The 26,812-nt window shown below is 40.9% G+C and overlaps 1 protein-coding gene across 1 annotated transcript in view; it reads left to right on the top strand.

The window, feature by feature from the left end:
- Positions 1-26,812, top strand: part of fat2 (FAT atypical cadherin 2) — an 81,083-nt gene that overhangs the window by 21,813 nt on the left and 32,458 nt on the right. The window contains 10 exon segments of the mRNA XM_054597164.1: positions 2,177-2,316; positions 2,952-3,014; positions 4,432-4,644; positions 5,052-5,262; positions 6,244-9,911; positions 10,771-11,167; positions 13,185-13,384; positions 14,877-15,030; positions 15,635-15,868; positions 20,539-20,928. Of these exon segments, the coding sequence (XP_054453139.1) occupies positions 2,177-2,316; positions 2,952-3,014; positions 4,432-4,644; positions 5,052-5,262; positions 6,244-9,911; positions 10,771-11,167; positions 13,185-13,384; positions 14,877-15,030; positions 15,635-15,868; positions 20,539-20,928 (5,670 nt within the window).

Consider the following 26,812-nt stretch of genomic DNA (forward strand, 5'->3'; position numbering starts at 1 on the left):
ACGTCCAATATTCACTCTCCTTTTAGTTCTGTCTTGCTCTCCACCAACTCCTGTGAAAATGATCTTGCTCTTTAGCTGCCAGATGTTCCACTTTCTTCACCTGCTTACTGTGTCTGTCTGCTGTGTGGTGCTCATCAGGAAGTCTACAGTGGGCTTAAAGCAGCTTGTTCGCTGAAAACTGCTCCCTGCTTCGGCTGGAAACGAGGAAATAAATGAGAAAAGGATTAAACCCACTCCACCTTGACCTTCAGCTTTTCATGTGTGGTCCAAGGACAGCTACATATAAGCGATAAATGAGAGGATAATGGACCAGAGGCCCCTCGGCCTGACTTTTATGCCACCATGGTCCAGACCCAGATTCACACCCGGAAGAATGGATAGATTGATAAAAATTGTCACTTCTTCCTGTGGAACATTTGGCGTGCACTTTTTATCTCCAAGTACCATCAGTCTAATATATTTCTGGTATGGCTCGCTCCAGAGGGAATGGAACCTCCAACCATGGCATGAATATCATATCATCCTAGAAATGATCAGTAAAGAATTGCTTTCACAGTTCATCTTCCTCTCTTTGTGCTGAGACTACAGCAGGCGATGAGCATTGCTGCATCTTTCTTTCTTTATTTTTTTTCACGAAAGGCTTGGTGGGCGCTGGCCTGTGGCTTACAGGAAGTAAATCCAGGAATTTGGAACTCTAAGTCGGTTAAACAGACCTGTGTATGCGGCTGCTTAGTCTGCAGATAATTGGGTCATTTAGTGGTCTTTTTCTATCGATCAAGGACAAACGGGAGTAGGCAGAGTGTCTGTATTTGTTTGTGTATGATGTAAGGAAAAGGGAAGATGGGGAAAAGGTAGAGAATTTGTGCTTAAATCCACGTCTCTCTTCACATGAATGCAAAAATGATTTAGAATAAAATTAACAGGCAAAAATGTGCAGCCTCAACCGTCACATTCTTCACATATGGAGAGGTATAAAGCATATTTGGGTGTGTGCTTAGCCCTTCACAAGGTGGACATCTTCATAAACACCATCTGGTCCGAGCAGGCATGAGGTTTACCTTTGTGACGTACATACAAGCAACCTGCTGAGAGAGAGAAGACAGTCATGAAGCAAGAGGAAAGAGGGAAGGAAAGGAAAGTAAAGAGGAAGCAAAGGAGTGAAACAGACGGGCAGAGTGAGTCACTGCAGATTCAAAACAGTGTTTTGGTGGAAGAGGGAGGAAAAACAATCATGCATGCAGTCGGTGAAGAATCAGAATAAACAGAACTATGAGTGCACTGAAAAAACGTATTCCACATTTGAACACCATTTAATTGGCACCAACAAGGAGAAAATAAATTTTAAAAGCCAGAATACACAACGTTGTCATTGTGAAGAAACGCTTTTTTGTTTCACACAATGAGGGATTGTATGCATTTTAAATTCTAACAAATATATTGATTACATTTCCTAGTATGGCCCGCTGATAAATCGGCCAAACCAGCATCGCAGATATATAAGACCAATCATTAACAGACACATTATTCATAAACGTCATTTATCTATATCCCCACACCATCTACTTCTATTGCTCCAACAGCAGGACAGAAAGGAGAAACGATCAAGGTCAAACATTAACTCAGGATGCTCTGTTCAAATCAGACAGACGGGTAGTAAGACAGGTGATGAGACAGACAGTATTGTTGCTGTCTTGGAGGCTCTGGGTGTCTCACTTGGTTTCTCGGCTCTGTCTGCAAATAGGAGCCCATCAACATGTCCTTCTGTGATGGATGGACCCATATGAAAAATCAATTTCTCTTTGTTTCTTTCTGTATTTTAATCAATAAGGTTATCAGAAAACAGTACGGCCAAACATATTTACCAAAGTTATCACAATCAAGCCAGGATGAGATGCTGTGTTGAAAACAAGCCCTGGCACAACATTTGCAACATTACATTACATGAAAAGATAGATTTAGTACAATAATCCATCTTCTGTCAGAGTCAGAGAGCGGATCATTAATTGCAGCGCCCTCCACAGGGAAATCACCAAAACTCTTCACACCGTGGAGGGCGATTCCTGGATGAATCATTCTGCAGAGTCTGACACACCGTCTAAGATATCACATGTGACAGCTGGACACCCACAGACCGATGGAATAAACTTCTGTCTGTCTGTCTGTCTCTCTCTCTCAGGTGGCGATGAGGAAAAGGACTTTGACATCCAGAGAAACACAGGAACAATCTCCATCGCCCGCCGGCTCGACGCGGCTCGGCGCTCAAACTACAACATGACGGTGCGGGTCACCGATGGCCACCACAGCGCCACCACACAGGTGAGAAGAAAACCCCCAAAAAGAGAAAACTTTCATTAAAAAAAAATTCTTATATTTGTAAAAAAAAAAAGTACAAAAGTAAGGACTGAGGAAGGAATGATGGAAAGAATGGTTTTAGGATGAAAACATGGAAGAATGGCAGAAAATATACACAATGAGAATTCTTCTTTTTTTTTCATGCAAGATTGGAAAGTTTTATTTTTTCATTTGTTTTGTCAGATCACGATATCTACCTTGTGTTCACACCAAACTAATTGGCAACGACTACTTCTTCTCCAAGTTTTTGTATCTATAGAAAAGTTATTCACAGATACAAGACTTTTTGCATGTTTTTTAGAAGAAAGAAGGGACCATGAAAGACCACACTGTCTTGGTTTAATGATATGAATAACCAAAATCCGTCCTCTGAACAAGCCACGTTACTTTTCAGTTTAAACCGCTGAACAAAAAAATATCTCAAAACTTTATTCAGGTCCTCCTTCGAGTCTGAAAATCTCTTGTTGGAATCTTATCTTAACCCCTGCAGGCAGTCAGATGTTTTTCTTCATGAACCGCTGCGTTTCTTGTTTTAATGTTGTTCCTGCTGAGCATCCATTTTCTCAAACCCTCTGTGTGTTCCATCTCTCGACCTGCAGGCCTACATCCGTGTGCTGGACATGAATGAGCATCGCCCCGTCTTCCTGAGTCAGCTATACCAGGTGAGAGTCGATCCAGTAAATTTCCATTTGATTATAAGAGCTCACGGGAGACTTACTACAGCAATAATCCCCTAAAGGACATTCTTTACAGATCATGATGGGTGCGTCAGACATGCAATCAGGTGTGAAAAGAAGAAGAGTGCTGTTTGTACTCTATAATCACAGGAATACAAAATTATTTAAAGGGTTGGTTTGGATGTTTTGAAGTGATGTATGAGGTACTTATCCAAAGTCAGTGTATTACCACAGTAGAGGAGTTTGGAGAAACAGACAGGAGCAAAGCGATGTACTGCTGTAGACGTATTTAAGACACCGAAAAGAATCAATATCAGTTTAAGTGTACTCAATATTTAGAATATTTTCAACGTCAGACTGCCTTTCTGACGGGGAACTAAAGATGTTAACTTCAAACTCACCAGACTCCTTTGACAAAAATTCAAAACAGTCATTTTACCTCGCAGATCATGGGAGTTTCTGGTCTACTAATGCCTCAATCAGTTAGTTTGTTTGTGTTATTAAGTGAAGTAAAGGGTAAGTTTTGTTTCACCGAAGTCACAAAATAACACCAACAAACTTAACAGATTGAGTCCGTGGTAGACCAGCATCTCCTGTGATCTGCAAGGTAAAATTACTGTTTTTGTCAAAGGAGTCTGGTACAACCCCTTTAAGAACTTTCATTCTTGTGATTACAGAGGACAGACAGGACTTTTCACACCTGGTTGTGTCTCTGACAAACCAATAATTATCTGAAAAATAAATCCAAACCAGCCCTTTTAAGTTTTTCAGAGGTTTTTACAAATCAAAACTTTCTAGGCTAACTAACTTTCCACCAAAAAGAATACCAGTGTTTCTCAAACTTTTTCTGCCATGTTCCACATTGGTAGCTTAAAAAATGACATCCAAAGAAAGACAAGAGACAAATGTTCCTCACTCAATCTAAAAAAGTGTGTTTTATTATGTAAATTGCTGCAATGGGGCGCTAAGGGTTTCAAAGTACCGTAGGCAGTACTTTATTGAATTCTGTTCTGTTTCTTTTAGACTCTGTAGTAACCAGGAAGCTTTTAGAAAGATTTCTAAAGTTAGATATATTTTAGACAATTTAAATTTTAACACATATTGAGAATTGAGACTGTAATTATTAGAACACCCAACAACCAGTACAGGCCTGCTGTTGTTTTTCCTAATCACAGTAATCATCGCCTCCTCTGGTCCTGTCTCTGAAATTGTTGCTCTAACAGAACGTTTTCTTGTCCTTAAAAAATGTTTTCCGTCGTTTGTCGGGACGCCTTTTTATGAATAAAAATTGTGTTCAAGTTGAAATGTAAAGTATTCGGTTTCCAATCCATTTTTTTCAACCCTGTTGTTTCTTTTTCATTTTAACTTTAACAACCTACCTCCCCTGTTCCTGTGTTTTAAGGTGATTGTTCCTGAGGACACGTCTCCGTGGAAGGACATCCTGCAGATCAGCGCTCGGGACGCCGACGCCAACAGTAAGCTGGTGTTCTCCATCCACAGCAGCCTGCATCCGGACAGCACCAAGTTCTTCCACCTGGACCCAAAGAGTGGAGTCCTGGTGATGACGGAAGAGCTCGACTACGAGACGATCTCCGTCCACACGCTCATCGTCATGGTAATGGCACAGTTATGTCAGTAAAATACAGTAGAGACGATAAGAGGCAGGATATATGATAGAATGGACCCAAACGGCCCAGATATCTTTATTATATTGAGTGAAATATATAGAAACGATTATTCTAACTCATGATAAATAATAGAAAAAATAAGCTTAAATGTTCTTTGCAAATAAGTTTTAGTGAAAATCATTTAAAAGAAACAGCAGACCATTTAAACAACTATCAAAAATGCATCTAAACAAAATAAAAAAAGGTTTAAATAATTAAGATTGTAAATGTGCATGGAAGATCATATTATTTTATATATATATATATATATATATTTTTTTTTTTTTTTAAGTCTTTCTGTTTTTAGTAGTCTCGTACAACCAACGACACAAACCATTTCTTTGCTCCTCTTCAGGTGCGTGACCAGGAGATCCCAGTGAAGAGGAACTTTGTGAAGGTGGTGGTTCATGTGGAGGACTGTAACGACCACTCGCCGGCCTTCCTCAGCCCTCGCTACGAGGCCAGCGTCTCCAGCTTGGCCCCTAGAGGCTCCGAGGTCGTCCGGGTCAAGGCCCTGGACAAGGACAAGGGCAGCAATGCCATCATCAGCTACTCTCTGAACTCCGGTGAGCTTTTTTTAAATCAATCTTTTATTAAAAAATGTTCAGCTTCCCTCTGCTTTACATTCATTCTGTTGCACATAATCACACCTGGGAGCTGCCGCCATTTTCTAATATAGACCGCCGGGACTTGCACCGTGCAGCCGCAGCATTCAGATGTCGAGTACTTAGAGTGCTTAGAGGGTTCAAGGACACCATGATGATGCCTGAGGGAGAGAAAGTGTTTCTCAGTTACCTTGTCGGCCATGATTTTCTGTTTGGGCTTAGAATTTAACCTCTTAGTCTCTCTGGTATTTAGCTAATCACATGTGATCAAAGCAGTTGGTAATGACTCCAACTGCTGCGGTGAAGCACAGTCTGCCTGCTAAGTGTATTTTATACAGCAAAGAACTTCTATTTAGTTAGCTGACTCCAGGGCAGTTTCTCTTGGTAAAATAACACCACTTTTTAAACCAGAAAGAATTCGCCTCATTGCAGCAGAATCAAGAAAATGGTACTTTTAACTGTTAAACTTTTGTCCATAGCGAAGCTGAGAGAAGTTATCTAAAATCAGATTGATTTTATTTGAATTGTTGTAATATTAATTTTTGGACGGGACTTACATGATGAGATGATCAGAAATACCTTTAAAGGCTCAATAATTAACATGTTATTGCTATTACATTATGATTTAGTTTGTATAATCTTTACAAAAACTGAGCAGTGATTTCCAAACTTGCAGCAAGAAAACATCCTACAAATATTGAGCTTTTCCTTTTGACAAAATAAAATTTTTGGACGGAATAATAGATTTACCTAAATTTACCTAAAAGACAAATATATTGTTTATGCAAACCTGTAATACAGATATGTAAGAGATGAAATCAAATACAGTGGTTGACTCACGCAAAAAACCCATAAAAGAACAAGCAACATTTCAGAGATACAAATGATAAGATTGATTATTAGGCATTTTTGGAGTAACACAATGTCCTTTTCTCCCTGCAGGTAACATCGACAACATCTTCTCCATTGATCCTGTTCTGGGCTCCATCACTGTGGTAAAACCTCTGGACCTCCAGCCTCAGGACCGGTTCCACTTGACGGTGAAGGCCACGGATCAGGGTTTCCCTCAGCGCAGTGACCTCTGCTCCGTCCACGTCCACATCCGCATCTCCGACCAAACCCCACCTGCCTTCTCCTCCGATGAATACCTAACTGAGATCAGTGAATTAAGCACCTTCGGAACTCCAGTGGTCACCATCTCGGCTTCCAGCCCCGCTGCAGTGCATTATGGGATAGCAAGTGGCAACTCTGATGGAACATTTCACATCAACCCATACACTGGGTTGATTTCAACCCAAAAGCAGCTTGATTTTGAGACCTGTACCTCCTACAAGCTCAAAGTAACAGCTTCCACGGCGGCCGGAGCCTCGTCAAACACCGTCGTTAACATCTTCGTGATTGACGAGAACGACAACGCTCCCGTCTTTCAGCGGCACGAGTACCTTGGACAAATAAGCGAGTCGGCTCACATGAACAGCATGGTAATGGGAGAAAGAAACACCCCTCTGGTCATCCAAGCCTCAGATGACGACAAAGATTCAAATTCTCTGCTGGCGTATCAGATCCTCGAACCGGAGGCCCTGAACGTCTTCAAGATAGACTCGAGTATGGGCACCATCTCTTTAATCTCACCCGTTGACTTTGAAGCCAGGGCCGAGTATCACTTCACGGTGCAGGTGAAGGACTCGGGGGAGCCCTCGCTGTATGCAACGGAGCCCGCCAAGGTCACTGTTCGCGTCCTGGACCTGAATGACTGCCCGCCACAATTTGCCACCCCTGTGTACGAGACATCCGTCATCTTCCCGGCTGTCAGAGACACAGAGGTGGTGCGCGTCGCGGCCCATGATCCCGACTCGGCGGTCTCGTACAGCATCGCCGAGGGGAATCTACACAATGCCTTTTCAATTCATCCCAATACTGGAGTCATCACCGTGACTAACGTGTCTGAGTTCAGGCCTTTTTATGAGCTGGTTGTCAGAGCCTCCGACGGCCTCTACAAAGACTCAGCTACCGTCAAAGTAAATGTAACAAACCTCACAGAGAGCAATCTTGGATTTCAGCAGAAAGTGTATTCAGCAAGCGTCACAGAAAACCTAAAAACAGTCAAAACTTTGGCGGCACTCAAAGCCATAGGTTGTTTTTTGAATGAGCCTGTTTCATATTCTGTAGTCAACCCAGTAGGGATGTTTATAATCTCACAGTCATCGGGCATTCTTGAAACAACTGGTATCCCCTTTGACCGAGAGGAACAGGATGTTTATGAGGTAGTGGTGAAGGTAGAAGACATGCGAACTCCGCCCAGGACCGCAACCACCCAGGTCAAGGTTTTTATAGATGACGTCAACGACAACGCTCCACAGTTTCTAAACTTGCCTTTTTCAATGATGATTTCTGAAACCTCTGAACCAGGAGATGTCTTGTATCAAGCGACTGCCATTGACCGAGATCTGGGAGAGAATGGGTCCATCATGTACTCACTGGAGGAGGACTACGACCTCTTCAGGATAGATCCTGACGTAGGCGATGTGTCCCTCCAGAGGCCTTTTGACTTTGAAGCTCTTAACAAGTATGTGTTGACAGTCTTGGCTACAGACGACGGCGAGCCCGGTCACAGCACAACGGCGCAGCTCAGCGTTCAAGTGAGGAATCAAACCAACCCCGTTTTCCAGACCCTTCTGTATCCGCTGAAAGTGCCTGAAAATGTCCCCCCATTCACCACCATCCTACACGTCCAGGCCAGGAATCCAGAAGGCTATCGGCTCATCTACAACCTTGAAGAGGAAAACGCCTCACAGCACTTTCACATCGATTTCAAAACCGGTGTTTTGACCGTCGCCGACCCCCTCGACTACGAGAGCCAAACCATGCATGTGTTGACAGTCCGCGCCACTGACTCTGTGACCGGAGCTTTCTCTGAGGCCTCCGTTGAAGTAGAAGTAGAGGATGTGAACGATAACGCGCCGGCTTTCTCAAAGATAACGTACACCGTGACCGTAGAGGAGGGTCTCCCAATCGACACCTCTGTGATACAACTTTCTGCCTCTGATATGGACTCTGGCAGAAATAAAGAGCTAACTTTTCAGATGGTGAAAACGGAGAGTAACGAGACGGATTTCTTTGCGATAGACTCTCATAGCGGGTTGATTGTCACAAAACAGGTGCTGGACCATGAAAACACCAAACACTTTCATTTGAAGATCAAAGCCACCGACAATGGCACCGTTCCTCTTAGTAGTGAAGCCCACGTCTTCATAAATGTCATCGATGTCAACGACAACCCGCCAGACTTCGTGAGCTCCCAGTATGACGCCTCTCTGGATGAAATGGCAAGGTGTGGCCACATAGTCATCAAAATACAAGGTTCAGATCCGGACTCCGGGGCCCTGGATAACCTCAAGTACAAAATCCTCTCAGGGAACGAAGGCCGCTACTTCAACATCAATGAATCCTCAGGAATCATCTCCTTTTCTAATGTCTGTAAGAGGAATCTGGATCCATACTACAACCTGACGGTGGCGGTGTCTGACGGAGTGTTTCAGAAAACAGCACCAGTGAACATTGACATGATAAACAGCAACAGGCATAGTCCGCACTTCAAGCAGAGCATCTACGAAGCCGAGCTGGCTGAGAATGCAGAGGCAGGAACTCGGGTGATCCGATTGGCGGCCATTGATCCTGACGACGGCCCATACGGCAGCGTTGACTACACCATCATAAACAAACTTGCTGATGAGAAGTTTGCCATCGACATTGATGGGCAGATTGTTACGACACAGCCGTTAGACAGAGAGAACCCGGCCCAGAGAGTCATAGCCATCAAAGTGATGGCTAAAGATGGTGGCGGTAAAGTGGCCTTTTGCACGGTCAAGATTATCCTCACGGACGAGAATGACAACGTTCCTCAGTTCAAAGCGTCAGAGTACCAGGTTTCAATTCAGTCAACTGTGAATAAAGGCTCCCCCGTGATCCAAATCATGGCTTATGATGCAGATGATGGCAAAAACGCAGATGTCACCTACACAGTCGATGAAGCCGAAGAGGTGACCGAAGACATCATCGAGATCAACCCTTTCACCGGAGTCGTGAGCGTCAAAGAGAGTCTTGTTGGCATGGAGAACAAGATCTTCAACTTCAAAGTCAAAGCTCGCGATGGCAGCGTTCCTTTCTATAACTCCACAGTCCCCGTTCAACTCAGAGTGGTTCCTCCTGAGGTTCCTCTCCCGAAGTTCTCAGAGCCTCTCTACACCTTCTCGGCCGCAGAGGACATCCCCGTCGGGACGGAGGTCGGCTCGGTGAGGGCGGCCTCCGACATGCCGCTTATTTACAGCCTGGTGAACGGGAACACTGTGGAGAGCAACAAAGACAAAGTGTTCAGTTTGGACAAAGAAAGCGGAACTTTGCTGTTGCAGAAGACCATCGATCACGAAAAGACAAAATGGTATCAGATAGATGTGATCGCCCAAGGGAGCCACAACGGGACCGATGTGGCGTCCTTGGTGTCGGTCAGCATCCAGGTCCAAGATGTGAACGATAACCAGCCGGTGTTTGAGGCAAACCCATACAGGGCCTTCCTGGCTGAGAACATGCCTGCTGGAACCACTGTTATTCAGGTGAGAACGTTTTTATTAGTTGAACTCGATGATACTCACTGTTGGCAGAATGAGAATAATTAGTGTACTTTTTGGTTCATGTAAAAGGTATTTAAAATGGGTTTCCAATACTGACTGAAAAGCCATTTAACACTAAGCTAAATTAAGCTAAACGTGTCTTTGACATATGCTAGCTACCAGGGTTTATGCTGCGTTCACATCGGGGGGAAACCTGTGCAACCAATATGGAAGTACCTTAAACTTGCATTATCTCTACTGTCCACCAGGGGGCGACTCCTCTGGTTGTATAGAAGTCTATGAGAAAATGACTCTACTTCTCTCTTGATTTATTCCCTCAGTAAACATTGTAAACATGAGTTTATGGTCTCAATCTCTAGTTTCAAGTCTTCTTCAATACAGCATGATGTTCATTTAGTAAATGATGCTCCATTTAGAGTCAAACAGACCATAAAGCAGGGTATGCTTTAGGGCGGGGCTTACTGTGATTGACAGGTCTTTACCACAGTGTTGCAACTTTGACTCTTTCACGGTGTGATTTCAGTTCATGAAAGTTAATTGGAACAAGTTGACTACAAGGACATCCATAGTTGTATCCATCTGAGAATAATGCATGAAACATAGGTCAGAATAAAAGGGGTATTTGCATGTTCTGCTGTTATTGCATGAATACAATATTTGCCTAATTTCAGACCCTAATATTTAAGCCATTTATAGAAGTGCAAAGTTAGGCTGAAAACACCTTGGACCAGTATCTCTACTATCTTCTCCTCCAACTGTTATCCTAAAATCTCAGCATATCATTTTAAATGCTTTAATTTGAAATAACAGAAATGACCAAATGCCTATTTTTGACCCGCAGGTGACCGCCAACGACCCGGACATGGACACCAACGGTCGTGTGACCTACAGCCTGGAGTCTCTACCGGTCGGCGCCGCGGTTGACGCCTCTGAGGTATTCTCCATCGATGGAGACAGCGGCTGGATCACCACCATGCAGGAGACGGACTGCGAGGCCACCAGGGTTTACCGGTTCAACGTGGTCGCCACGGACCACGGCGGCGACGTCAAGCTGTCCTCCAGCGTCCTGGTGGAGGTGACGGTGATGGACGAGAACGACAACCCGCCGAAGTTCTCCGACGACGTGTACCGAGGCTCGGTGGTGGAGAACAGCAACCCCGGCGAAGTCATCCTCTCCATGACGACCACGGACGCAGACGTGTCGCTGGAGAACCGCCTTGTGACGTGTTACATCACAGGTCAGCAAGTATGAGTGTAGAGTTGGTGTAGTAACAGTCATAAAGTTGGTATGAATGTGTGCAGAAAAGTGAAATTGTGTAACACACTCACTCAACTTTATGTACTGTTTATTTGTGTGTCTTTCTCTCTCTCTGTCTGTCTGTCTGTCTGTCTGTCTCTCTGTCTGTGTCTGTTTATGAGCCAAATTGCTACGCTGTGGGATTCATCAGGACAATGAGGTGAAATTAAATCTCTGTAAATAGCCCACAACTGATTCATGATGGTACATTATTCAGCCGCAGATTAATCACAAAGAGGAGAAGGTTGAAATACCAACGAGATGCCCTGCAGCTGACAACAAAAACAAAGCCACGGAAAAATGCAAATCCATTCCATTTCCCTCCAGACTGTTAAAGCCAGACCGTTCTTTAAGGAGCTCTGCTGTCATAACAACGTATTTTTTTTTCTCCAATGTGCAGCAGAGGAACATTTGCTTTGGTAGGGTTTGTCTGGTGTTGACATTTGCTAGTCAACCATATACACAAACAAAAGCAAATGTTAGATATTAAAGTTGACGACTAGCGGTTTGATTGCTTAATCATTTAAGTTCTTTTCCATCAGCCCAGAATGTGGATTATTACAGGAAATACTGAGGTTGTCACCAAAAAGTCGTATAAACTTTTACAATATTGTACTTTTTCCTAACATAAACATTCATTCAAGTTAAAGCAAGGAAACATGTTTTCCTCATAATGCAGCAGGTTGTTGTAGAGTATTGGTATTTTAAGAAACCCAACATTTCAGTTCAGCACTTGACAGCTTTAAAGAATTCAAAGAGTTTCCTTCTCGAGGTTGAAGCGTTTCTGTAGCGACTCCATCAGCATACGTCACCTGTCACACCACTGTTTGACTGACTGATGTAATCAGCTGTAGCATTCAGACTGATGGTCCGACTCACCAGTGAGTGTCAGCTGTAGAGACAGAGAAAAACTGTTTTTACCTCAAAGGATAAAAGTTTGTAACAAAGAGAAGAAAACAATAAAATACAAAGTTCCCAGGTGAGTCACCCTAATATTAAAATTCATCCACAAACACAGACATTTGTGAATTATTCATCAGTAAAAACATGGCATCCGAACTCAAAATCAAAGCTGCTGTTTGTATTATAAAACATTACGTTTGTCAGAGGGCAACAGAGAGACACGATAATGAAAGCAAAGACAGAAAACAAACTCTAAACACGAGTGAGAAACTCTGTGAATATTTAAAAGTATACAAATATTACTTTGTCAGAGCCTCATTCTCTTTTCTGTGAACAACAAACTTTACAAAACAGGGAACAAACTAGAAAACATGATTCACATAAACTACAGACGGTAAGAAACATGAATGAATCTCTGTCCATCGTGATACAACATAAAAGGAGGATTGTCAATAATTTTGATCCTCAAAACAGGTCGTCAGTACCAACTATCTGGTTCAAACGTTCAGATTTGAATCATTTTTAATTAGTCATTCAAAAAATATATAAAAAAATATTTTTTTTTACAAGTAATTAATTATTTGTCATTTTTTTAAAGCAGAAACATCAAACAGTTCATAGTTAAAGTTCTCAAATATGAGAATTTGCTGCTGATCCTCATCTTCCATTAAAGTAAATTCCATATTTTTGTGTTCTAAACTGTTTTGAGGACATCATGGTGTCCTCCAGGTTCATGCTTAGTGTTGGTACTGTTGTTGAATGCTAGGGAAGCCTTCGATATGGAGAAAATATTAACAGTTTTCTGATGTTTTATAGACCAAAAGCTTAATTAATTTATCAAGAAAACAATTGGCATATTAGTCTATAGTGAAAATCATTATTTGTAGCTCTTGTTTTCTAAACTTTGTCCATGAATCCCTTAAAAAATGCAGAAGACATGACCTCTGTATCTGCGATGGTGGCTACAGAGCTGCGATTGTCTACCTCTAACTTAAAAAAATATTTAAATGTTTTGATAAACTGTCTACTTACCCAGTTTTCCATCCCAAATGCAGACGGGGATCCTTTGGGCCAGTTTGCCATCATCCAGGAGGACGAGGGCGAGTGGGGTTTGATCGCGAAGGAATCTCTGGACCGAGAGACCAAAGACAGATACACGCTCAAAGTCATGGCCACCGATGGGAAGTCTGAGGCTCCGGTTACCGTGGACGTCCACGTCCTGGACATCAACGACAACAGTCCGCAGTGTGAACAGGTGAGGGAGGACAAGAGCATTTAAATGAACAGACTGTTTGTCAGACACGCTTCCACCACAGAGATGCTGGGTACAATAATCTTCTCGTCTCCTGGGAACAGTTACCAAAAATGCAATTTCCTTTAATTACACGAATAATGTTTGTCAGGAAATGAAGTATATTTATGCACCCTGCCTGCGTCTCAAAAGCCTTCACCAATAAAGAATCTCATTAGTTTCATCGGAGTGTTTTAGTGAAGAAAAGTGGTCAATCTGTGCTGTAAAAACTTTACTATTTTGCAGTAATTTGTTATTGGATGAGGATTCTTTCCAAACTATAAAACCCCCTCATGTCCTCACATATAGTTTGTAGAGCAACGCAGCCCATAATAACAGAACTGAATGGAGTACATCCAGCTCTGCAGTGTCAGCAGTCAGACCCTCTCCTCCATTCATATTTCATCCTGCAGCGCCCGCACACCACCAAAAACACATCGATATCAATTCTAAGAGGAACGTCTCTGCACTCCAGATAAGAAATGGAGCATTATTGTGATTGTGTCAAGTATAAACAGAGTCTGTTCTTTCAGTAAGCTTTAAGCTGTGGTTGTTAATGGAGTATTCGTTAAATAACAACTATATATTATTAATATATTGATTTGAGTAAGCATCAGCTCAAAAGATGAGAAGATGATGAAACACTAATCCCAGTTGAGGAGTTGCTATCATACACTACTGATAATTAATTCAAAATTTCAACCCAAACTGCTGTACAACATTTCAAGACCTGCTGAAGTAATATTTATCATTATTTGATGCAATAACATATAAATGTGCCAATAGATAGGACTGCAATCCTTTCATACTTCATATTTAGGAATATATTTGTTTATCCAATCTTTGTAACATTAATTTTAATTCGACAGACAGAGAATTTGTGGGAGGTAAGTTGTGGATAATTATGGAAATGTATCGTAAAATTTAAAGGTACACTGCTTTCTGTTTGTAAACTGCCTGCAGCATCAAATATGTCAAAAAAAAATGAAAGCCAACCCCAGATTCTAGGGGGTCAAAGGTGATATTTGAAAGGGTCTTAAAACATTTTGCATATTACACCTTTTAGAGTGGCTGTTTTAAAAGGATGTATTTTGAAATGTATCTGATTTCATAGTTAAAATTTAAAGAAACGTACATTTGCATACTATTTAGACTCCAAAACCTTTGAAAACAAATCAAATATACATATTTGCAACATTGTTAGGCATTTCTCTTTTAGACAAAAAAAATACATAGCCATTTTCTTGCTAGATTTAGAGACTTTTGGATCTTCTGCTGCAAGATCTTTATTGTAAAATAGTTGTCAAAACTGTTTTTTCAGCTGGATAATTTTCAAACCCAGCCCACTCTTTCTGTTTTCTCAACATTATTTTATTCATGCAGCACTCAGTAGCTTGGCCGATAAAAGTGCTATGTAAATGCAGTCCTGATTATTGTTCTTATCCTCTCGTTCCAGCTGGTGTACACAGAGGTGGTGATGGAAAACTCCCAGTCCAGCACGTTTGTTCTGAAGGTTTCGGCCTCGGACCCGGACGTGGGAGCCAACAGACAGATCTCCTACACCCTCCACGGACCCAACTCAGACAAGTTCCATCTCAACCAGAGGACAGGTACGATGGCGCCTGTTTGGGGTCAAAACACTGGAGTGCTCCGTCCTAAGTGTTTGAGTTGGTGATACCATCGGCACTCAGATGGAGTGCTGAAAGGAGCCGAAGACATTTCTATTGTTATTTTTATTCTCCTCACATTTTCCGGAGCAGCTCACCGACATCCATCACACTACATTTCTGTCATGACATCTTTCTCTTTCACTTTTTAGTTTTTCTTTGTTCCAAATGTTTTTTTTATTGTGAGGCATCATTTTCCAAAATAACAAAACAAAGTATTGCTCTGCTTCTTTCCCATATAAACATTTAAACATCATGTCAAAAGACAATAAAAAAAATACATAATAGAAATAAAAAATATTTATATTTAGAAAATAAATTGTTAAAATAATAATAATAATAATAATAATAATGCAAGAACCATAATAAATAATAATAATAATAAAAAATATATATATTAAATCTGTAAGATGCATTAAAAAAGGGTATGCAATTAATATAATGTATTTAATATTGTGTTTATTATGACAGGAAAAATGACTAACCAGGTGATAAACTTATTTTTAATATGTATAATGACTTCAGTGTCGTGTCGTTTGCTCCCCAGGTGAGCTGTTCACTCTGGCCCCGTTGGACCGAGAGAAGGAGGTCGAGTACAACGTGGTGGCGAAGGCGACGGACGGCGGCGGCCGTTCGTGTCAGGCCGACATCCGGCTCACGATCCAGGACATGAACGACAACCCGCCCCTCTTCTCCTCCAGCCACTACGAGGTCACCGTGTTCGACAACACCACCGTCAGGACTCCCATCGCCGTCATATACGCCAAGGACCCGGACACCGGTAAGGTTATTAAATGACGCGTTCAGGGTTCTGTGGAAAAAAAAGTAGACAATAGAGAGCGTTGTGACGTTTTCCTCTCAGGTCGAAACATGCTGCATCAGCCCCTTAGTCATGGTATCAGAGATCCTTAACTCCACTAAAGCCTCACACACAGGCTCTCCTTTGTGTGAGCACTGTATTCATTCTAAACATAATAAAAGACTCAAATATTCCCAGCAGAGTTCTGTTTCCGAAGCACCCACCTGGTTCTACCCAGCTGCACCGCCAATTATTTGCTTCTCAGAGATTTAAACCGCTTGAACCCTTGTCTGCATTAGCCTCTAATCATTATGCCGATTATAAATTAAAAAGCTTCTGTTTGGTGATTTAACGACTTTTCATCTAATGCCAGTTTTTAATTTGTAATTTGTCCAATACTTTGGTTTGTTTACAAATACCTGAGATTACCATAAGCCTCAGCTGTACTCAGATAATTAACAAATGTTAGAATGCTGACATGATAAGCTAGGAGGGTGAACATTATTTATGATTATATTTTTGCTAAATACCTGCAAAAATAGGCATGTTGGCTTCTCACATATAACTAAAATGGAATTATTCTCCATCTGACTGTCCTTTGATTTCTCGCTAAACTGTTCATCCGATCGATTTCACACTTTGCAGATGTATTTGCTGATGACTCAAGGAAGTGTAGTGTTGAGGTTTACGTTACATGTATTAGTAGTGCATTATGTAGACACTGTGTAGTGCATTGAGAGGGGGACTGTATTAACTGCTACAACAAGCTCACTGTCAATCGCCCGCTGCAGTAGTGGAAGTGTCTTAAAGTTGCATTCTCTCTCCTGTCCATCAGGGGGCGACTCCTCTGGTTGTATAGAAGTCTATGAGAAAATGACTCTACTTCTCTCTTGATTTATTCCCTCAGTAAACATTGTAAACATGAGTTTATGGTCTCAATCTCTAGTTTCAAGTCTTCTTCAATACAGCATGATGTTCATTTAGTAAATGATGCTCCATTTAGAGTCAAACAGACCATAAAGCAGGGGATGCTTTAGGGAGGTCCACAAACCAATAGGTGACTTCAAAACGACTACGCCCACTTCTTATATGCAGTCTATAGTTTCAATACTATTTAGTATGATAGTACGTCAATGTCTTTGTGAACTTTTGCACCCAATTGATGTTTATACACCAGCCTTGCTAGAGGATACAACACTGTTATAGGGGGTGTATTGTTCAAGGAAGTGAAGTATTGAGTGTGAAGTTGTTTGGATGAGTGTTTCTCAAGAAATCTGAAAGCAGGAACACCGGAAGCCAAACAGGCTCGTTTTTTAACACCAGTACTGCAGAATATGAGACCTGAAACAAACTCAAAGAATCTCCTAGTTTAGTTCTGTAGTAGCTGAAATACTAAACGGCATAAATTAGTTTCTTTTCTAAACTTATTTGTCTCTTCCATGTTTCCTTTGTGCTGTTATTCATGATTTTCTTCGTTTTTCTCACTCAAACACATTTGTCATTCTGTTAGTGTTTTTTAAAATCACTTCAGTGTTTTAAGCTCTGAACAAATCTTAAATCAGTCTCTTCAGCCTGAAGTTTGCTGACGCAGTTTGGTACTAATTTCCAGCGCTGTGTTTGAATGTTTTATTCATGCGTTGGCTTTGATGGTTGGTTGAGTTTTTATTGGTGTAAACAGCAAAGTCAGATAAAAGTAAAGTAAAACGGACTGTTTCCCTCATCTGAAACCATCTGTGGTGCTCAGTCAGTGTAGGAGTGTGTGGCGTTTGACACACACACACACACACACACACACACACACACACACACACACACACACACACACACACACACACACACACACACACACACACACACACACACACACACACACACACACACTTTATTAGCCACAGTTCTCACAAGAGGATAAATAAAAATACACAAAAAAACACCCACCAGTACAAATATCCTGCACGTACAAAGACTAATACATACATGCTTTTGTTTGTAAAGAGATGGACAAATTCAGACAGGTACACACACACACACACACACACACACACACACACACACACACACACACACACACACACACACACACACACACACACACACACACACTGACAAACAGAGCAGCTAGAGAAACAGGAGCAGACAGAACAGGTCAGCCACTCCTTCAGATGTGCAGCAGCTTGTCTTCTTTCATTACAGACTTTCTCACAGAATACAATGACTAATGAAGTTTTCTCTTTTTTTTATTTGCAAAAGAAATGTACCATTAACACATTACATTGTCATTAACTGCAGGTTTCCCAACATTTAGAGACAGAAATCCAGATGCTGTTGACTCGGTAGATTAAGTTAAGAGCCCTCTTTATGATTATTTGAGTTTAATACAGAAAATGGTAAAGAATAATCAATAATTTGATACATGTATATCACTATCATCCTCCCTAGATTCATTCAGAATGAAACATTTTTCCTCTTATGGACATTTCACATTCAGAAAACATGAGGAAAGAGAGGATTTTAAATGTTGGCCTTAGCGCCATCTTAAGGCCAATTAATAGTCTAAACAACAAAGTTCAAAAATGCATCCCTCCTCCAGAGCTTGCCAAACCCTTTTTTTGTTGAAGCTCCTTTTGAGTTAAAGATGTTGACCTTTAATCCCGGCATTCCTTTTAGTTGGTGTAATTATCTGGTGATGTTATATGTAACATCTGTTGCCAAATGTTGCTCGTGATCTCTTGAAGGAAAACTCTTGCAGGGCGTGTGGATTATTCTTTTAATGAAGGAGCAGGTAGAACCACTGACTGCCTTTAAGATATTAAGGTTTATGTCCATATTCTGAATTAGACAATATCATTTCTAAGCTGTTTGAGGGCTAAAAAAAGAATATTCCCGTTTTCACGCAGCAGTGCATACGCAGATTACCGTAAAACGCCTTCCTCTTTCAATCCATCAACCACCTTCTTGAAAAGGTTGACGTTCAAAAAACCTGTTGATGAACAATCTTTTTCATAACGTTTAAATGTGGGTGAGTTTCTCTTTCGGAACAGAAATTTGGACTTTTTCTTTTGGACATACATGTCAGTAAAAACCCCAACTGAGACCGTACACTGTATATAAGAAGTGGACGTAGTCATGGTGACGTCACCCATTAGTTTGTGGACTGACGTTTTGAAGCCTCGGGTTCAACGATTTAGCCGTCACCATTTTGCATTTTTGCAACCAATGAACGGAGCTTAACATATTTGGAATGCGGAGGAGTGACGTAGCAATTTCTTACTACATCTGCAGTATTTAAAAGACATAATTTAAAAATAGGAAATATGAAAAATGTACAATAAAATATGATAAACAAACAAATAACAGTCCGTTAAAACAACAATGTTATTTAAATTTTAAAGTGTATATTTCTGATTGATAATTAATTCATCCTCCCCTAGAAAGAAAACCTCCTTTTGATTTGCATCAGTAAGTGATTTTCATACTTTTGTTTTGGAGAATGTCAGGAGCGCCGGAGCCTCCGGGAGCCTCCAGAACACGGAGCCAAAAAACATAATTCTTATCTTCAGTAACGACGGTGACATTTTATTCAAAACGCAATAATACGAGGAGGAACATTTAGGCAGTTGTCATCCCATCTTTTTTTTAAATCACTGTTTATCGTATAAAAGATGTTTTGACAACAATATCTCAGCAGTGTTTCATCCTTTGTTCATAGAGCTGAAAGTTACATGCTTTGACATCGTGTCCTCACTTTCAATCATAAACACCACTCTCAGGGATCCAGATGTGGTGTCTGATAACAATGGTGCATTCCGGAGCTAATTTGTTTCCCCTCTCAAAGAAAAGAGTCCATGTTTCCTGCAGCAGCAGGTCTGAAAACGGCCAATACAGAATATATTTGTGATGACTGAAACAAACTAAATAACTTATCAACCATTTGAACCCAAAGCAGTTTCGGGACGTTTTTTCTTTTGCTCCTGTTACATTTTTCATTTTTGGCCAATGCAATATAAATCTCCTGCGCCTCTATGGAAACAACTCCATCATGGCTAAAACTAGAGAGAACTCAAACATGTCTTTTGTGTACTATAACACAGTTACAATGCCATAAATCATAAAAAGGAAAAAAACAGAAGTTGAATTTCTTTGATAATTTTAGTCGAAGTTTCACTGAATTGTTGTCACGTGACTGTTGGTCTCAGTCGAGTCAATCATGGCTTCCGAGTTGTGCTGAGAAATGCAGAATTTAATGTTTTTTACAGCATCTTGTTACTTTAAATGGTTTACTTGGTATGGTTTACATGTAGAATAAAATGTTTAATTTTCTTTTTTAAATATCAAAATTTGAAGCTTTATTTCAGTTGCGTTTTACGATGGAAGCAATAGTCACATATGGTGTGTTCAAGGACTGTCAGAAAGAAAAAAATCAGGACAATTAAAACAGTTTTTACAGATTGTGGCTACGATAAACAGTATAGTTTTGGTGATTGCTTAAAGAAAATATGCTTTTCCATCCCGTCGGCAGGTTTTAGGGTCCAGAGGGTTCAAAGTGTAATATTGTTCATTCATAAATAAAAAGTAGTAAATAGTCAAATGTGGCACTTAACCTGGTAACTTTGTATTTCCTAATGCCATGTCTCTACTTTCACCTCCTCCAGGTATAAACTCTGAGGTGAAGTACTCCCTCCTGTCGGGCGACAGCGGCTACTTCTCCCTGGACGAGTTTTCTGGGATTCTGCGACTGGAGCGACCCCTGACCCCAGAAGCTTCGCCCACCTTCGAGCTGAAGGTGAAGGCCACCGATCGCGGGCTGCCTCGCCATCTCTACTCCGTCGCCACGGTGACGGTGGACGTGGTCTCCCTGGACGACTACCAGCCCGTCTTCCTGAGCTCGGAGTACACCGCTCAGATCCCAGAATCCCTGGCGGTCGGGTCGGAGGTGCTGAGCGTCTCGGCGCTGACGAGAGACGGCGGAGGGCCGGACCCCATCGTCTACCGGATCATGTCGGGCAACGAGGACGGACGCTTCCTGCTGGACACACGGACAGGTTAGAAACATTTTTATACTTTTATATTCTGTCTGTCTCAAACTTTTACACATCTACAACCCCCAAATAAAAAAACCAATGAGACACGTCTCTTGTAGCAACCTGTCAATCACAGTAAACCCCGCCCTAAAGCATCCCCTGCTTTATGGTCTGTTTGACTCTAAATGGAGCATCATTTACTAAATGAACATCATGCTGTATTGAAGAAGACTTGAAACTAGAGATTGAGACCATAAACTCATGTTTACAATGTTTACTGAGGGAATAAATCAAGAGAGAAGTAGAGTCATTTTCTCATAGACTTCTATACAACCAGAGGAGTCGCCCCCTGGTGGACAGGAGAGAGAATGCAAGTTTTAAGCTGCTTGAAATAAGCTGATGAGAGCCGTGAGAGTGAATTAAAACAGTGAAGGTTTTAAACCAAACCTATGAGCTGAAAGATGATAAAACCCTCTGTAGTGTTACGAGGAACTGCAGAGTTTGCATCATCATAACAGTAAGTAAGTTCTTCAACATTACACATAATTATGTGACCTATTATCAATATAGAAATATTGATTAATGCAGTTTCAACCATTTCTTCCCATTTACTCCATGATGTTGTGCCCTGTTCCCTTTACTAAAAAAAGATTAAATGTTAGAGGAGCATGCTCATCTGTCTTTTAGACCTTCAAAGATTTATTATAGCAAGAAAAAAATATATATCAGTCATCCTTTGAATAGGGAAACTGAAAATGTTAAAATAGAAATGAGAAATGTTAAGTCAAATAACAGAAATTTGAAACATTGCTGGACGATCTCAAAGCTCAGTCTGTGTTTGTTCTTAACGAGAATCACTATCTTCTTTTTTTTTTGTGCTATAAAGCAATTTTCAAAGCAACAATTACGACTCAAAAATCCAGCTGGTTGTTTTCACGGCACCAAGTTGCAAAAATACCATAATTAAATTTCCCTCCGAGGCGGCCAGTCTGCTCAGCATTTGAGTCACAGCTTCACAGTAATTAGTATCGTCTTTAAATACATATTTATAGTAATATTTTGTGTATTAATATGCAACACCTTTTAATTGAATGTCACTTTTAAGTAGCTACATAATTTATAATTATCAACTGATGAAACACTAGATGTTATCACCTCTCTGTCTGTTTTCCCATTTAAAATAATACATTGTCTTCATTATAATTTTAGTATTATGATCTTATTTTTTTTTTATGCCTTTATGCTTGAGAAATCATTTAGTTTGACTTCTTCCATAAAAAGTAAGAGTTTGGTTTGAAGAGCTTGAAGTTAAGTAGTTTGTTGAGTTTTTCATGAGCTCCGTTCTCTGCTGGATTTTTAAAAAACTTGCAGGGTTCAGGAGTGAACTGCAGTCTGCTCCCTCCAGACGTTGTGGGACCAACTCACGGCTTCCTGCCGATAAATCATTAAAGTTCAGAGCCGAGTCATTGAACACTGCACACTGCGTTAGGTTTCATTATTTCAGGAGAGCAGAGAGTCTGAAAGGTTTGGAAAAGTAGGAGACGTGGCGATCAGAATCTCGGACAGATTCTGCCGGACAGATGAACAGACTCTGATGGGAATACGTTCGACTCGGCAAGGTCGTTGAGATTCTCTGTAAAAAGTGAATTCATTCAGGTTGAACTAAAAGGGCAAAACTATAAATTGGTATCTAGAAGGCCCGTCTGAGAAGTGTCTTGGGATGTGAATCCAATATCAAACAGTCTGTTTCTGCTCAGAAAATTAATCCAAACTGTAAGTAATCAGAGCAAACTCAGTCAGTCGTTTCAAAGGGATGATTTAAAGGGAAATATTAACAGTTTAACCGTCTTCGTCTGTTTTTGGAAGCTTTAAATGTGTAGTAAAGTAATAGCAGGATGAGGAGCACGTTACCTTATGTTCTCTGTACAGCTTCTACTGATCAGTAAATCCCCTGATCAGCCCTTTTTGTCTTTTACTCTCAGTATGTAGTAACACTGGGAACTGAACCAGCCACCCTTAAAGTATCAAGTGTCACGGCTACAATAACCCAATTTACTTCACCGCCGAAGTTCCATACTTCAGTACAGCGTCTCTGTATTGTTGAGTCAGCATTCGTGCAAAGACCTGTCAGTGATAGTAATGAAAATTCATACAGAGCCCAGTATAACACACACACACACACACACACACACACACACACACACACACACACACACACACACACACACACACACACACACCACACACACACTGTTGCCTTAGAAAATTGAATCCAAGCTGTGAATCTTGTTCCAGAAATGATCAATCACATCACTGTAGTCTAGAAGACTCGCCCCTAGAAACTTATCGCCTGAAAAACACTTTTTTTCCACGTGCACATCCCCCACTGAATGGAAACGACCGTATTTTGTTGAGTAGAGACGCTGTTTTGTCTCCAGTAGTGGTAGAGACCTGTCAATCACATTAGCCCCGCCCTAAAGCATCCCCTGCTTTATGGTCTGTTTGACTCTAAATGGAGCATCATTTACTAAATGAACATCATGCTGTATTGAAGAAGACTTGAAACTAGAGATTGAGACCATAAACTCATGTTTACAATGTTTACTGAGGGAATAAATCAAGAGAGAAGTAGAGTCATTTTCTCATAGACTTCTATACAACCAGAGGAGTCGCCCCCTGGTGGACAGGAGAGAGAATGCAGCTTTAAGACACTTCAGCATCAGCTTCACTTTGCAGAACCAGAGGTTACCGCTTGGTTTTTACCCACCAAACATTATAAAACAATTTAAAATCTTCAGATAGATCAATTCTTTAACAATAGAACATTGATATCTATGTTTACTGTGGACAAAGTAACTGAATGGCAGCGGCTCCTCTGGTGCAGTTTGCGGACTATACAATTTTTTGTTTCCCTGAGTGTAAAGGCTTTTTATTCAGGGCCTTTTTTGCCCTAAATTTAATGTCCGGATGTTTACTGCACGTTTTCCAACAGCCTTCACATATGATTAAAAAGTTAACTTCAAGGTTTTAAGATGCAGATTGTTAAGTTTAGGCTAAGAAGGGTGAAAACATGGATTCATTTCTTTCTTTGTTTGCAGGGAATTCAGTATGTTGAGGTTTTTATTTGACACTTTCTCTGAAATTAAAAATCTATTTCATGCAGGAAACTGGAAACATTTTTTACTTTAATTTGCCAGAAATTAAATTAATTAAGAGGAATCATTACCACAAGCAAAAGTATAGGTCACCTGTTGAGAGGAAGTGTATTCATTATAAAACTCACTGAAGGTTCATTTTTAATTAACTTTTTTTTCCCTTGTTTTTTTAAGCAAACACAGAGAATGACTCACCAGTGTTGATCATTTATGAGTTTTGTTTTTTTGAAGTCCACAGAACGTTTCAAAATGATTAAATCAATTATGAATGTTCTGCATCACCAGGGAGTCTCTCGAAGGATGAAGTTATGATGCGAGTTGTGGAGCGTAAATCTGACAGCGGCCCTGCCAGATGGAGGTGACGGCTTAATGTGTCGGATGAATCACAGCAAAGTGTTTTACTCTGACACCAGAATGACAATGAGACAAACTGAGTGCAAGACTTACCCATTTTAAATCCAGTAGGAGAGAGAATATGAATACATTTAAACAGATGCAGTCAAAAGGATGTTTAATGTAGGAGCTGGAGATATAACTTGTCTTCACAGATATTTGCATGTGTGCAGAGTCAAACATTTAGGGATGCATTTTAATTGGTCTCTAAGAAACATTTGCAGCTGACACAAAAGTTTTTTTTTTGCAGAAAGTGTCATCTTGAGTTTCAGGCCTTTTTTTAGAAACCAACACAAAAGGCGCTCTGTCAGACAATCAAATACATGTAAATGAACATTCCTGGTGGACGTTTATGTAACATGAATCCATATCTGGTTTCGCTCTGACGGAAGATTAGATATTTGCCTCTTTGTTATAAAATCCTTTCTCATCATATTTAGTGTGTTGGCATCTGATCGGCCTTCACACTCGTGGATCTGTTTCACCAGAACTTGAAACAACATGGCTGTTTTCATTTCGAATTGTGGTGTCATGCGTGTTTTACACCTCAAGAACGAAGGGCATCCTTGGAAAGTTTGCGTGTTTGTTTTTAAGTCCATCTGGTACGTTGGATGTAGGGATTCAAGGAAAAAGATCCTCACAAGTCCACATGAATATATATATATATATATATATATATATATATATATACACGTACGTGTTTGAGGAGTACGGCCCAATCGTTTTACGAGAAAAGCTTTCAGTGTTTTAGTTTTGAGTGTGTGTGTGTGTGTGTGTGTGTGTGTGTGTGTGCGTGTGTGTGTGTGTGTGTGTGTGTGTGTGTGTGTGTGTGTGTGTGTGTGTGTGTGTGTGTGCCAAACAAAGTCATTATGTTGACAAAGACAAATCACCTTCAATCGGTGACTTCATTCTGAGAAGTTGTGTTACGCTGTAAAGACACCTGTACACCTGTACGGACTCTTATTGACAGAAACCTGACAGCACAATCAGCCTTTACACCTAAACCGGACACCACCATAAATCATACAATTTTTATCAAAAACACAACGTTGTTGGTATCTTAGTTGTCGATGGTGTAGAACACAACATTCTTTGGCTTTGCTCACTCGTGTCCTCCTCCATTCATCAGCTTTATTGATTGACGGGTAAATAAAGCCGAGCTCAAGCTAACAGTGAATTTAAACGATCTGATGAACCACAAAGGAAACTATGAATATCTCCAATATCATTTTTTCCCCCATGTTCAAACAAAAGTTTTGAATTAGGAATATAAAGTGTCGGCCCTTTTGTAATACATCCATCTCTCTAAGACACACCTAAGCTTTACTCTTCCAAATTGTAATAACGTCAGTGAGCAGAAATAAACACTCACCGCTCCGTCTCCTGACAGTTACTCTTTAATTATCCTTCATTCACCATACATCGTTAAAGCCACAGAAAGAAGCCGATCCAGTGACTCACATGATCTCACAGAGAAACGCGGTAAAACCAAGATTGACCAGTAAAGTCAAACAATGCCATACAATAGTCCCTTCTTATTGATTTGCCAAACGTCCCACGCTGACGGGACACACCCAGAGATAATAACTGGATTCAGTCTTTCCCTTTGATAACCTTTACTTTGGCGGCCTCTGAATATAAGTGGGGTCGGTGCAGTGGCTCGTTATCCGCCTCGAGCTTTCAACTGGGCAGGTTAGGGTGTGGGAGGATCCCATCGTGGGCCCTCGTTGGGTGAGTTTCCTTGGCGTTATGGTTCTCTGGAAAGGCCCGAGGGTGAAGATGTTTTTTGCAGCTCTGGTCTCGACCATTCTAGCTTCCTTGACCTTGACCTTGCCACTTCAAGAGTCTCACAAATCCTGTGGGGAAACACTGGGAGGTTTCTTCGGATCAGAGCTTCATAAATTTGACTCGTATTGGATGAAGAATGCAGAAAACACCTGTTCAAATTATGTGTAAAAAAGAGCAGCAGAGCTTCTCTGGGATTAAAAAGAACTGCAGAGTAAGAACGTAGAGAAGAATGTTAATGAGACATTGATAGAAAGAAAAAACTGGAGCAAACCCAACTTACTCTCTGTGGAAAAAGGGTAAAAGAATATCAAACTGGATCATTCTGTCTCATGCTGGTTGAGCAAATCTCCTTGATCTCAGAGAAAAATCAATGTAGTGAGATCTGAGCTGTGAGTACGAGGTGAAAATAATTTACATGTTATAACCTGGAGGTGTTTCATCATTCCCCTAGTTTTAAGGGGGGGGATTGGTTGTTTTTGTTGGACGCCATTTTGTTCTGTCTTAATGAATTGTGGCTCAGCAGACTGGCTGGCAGCCCAAGCAAACACCCCAAAACACGCTGCAGGATG

This window comes from Anoplopoma fimbria, chromosome 4 (genome assembly GCF_027596085.1).
Source record: "Anoplopoma fimbria isolate UVic2021 breed Golden Eagle Sablefish chromosome 4, Afim_UVic_2022, whole genome shotgun sequence".
Taxonomy (NCBI): Eukaryota; Metazoa; Chordata; class Actinopteri; order Perciformes; family Anoplopomatidae; genus Anoplopoma; species Anoplopoma fimbria.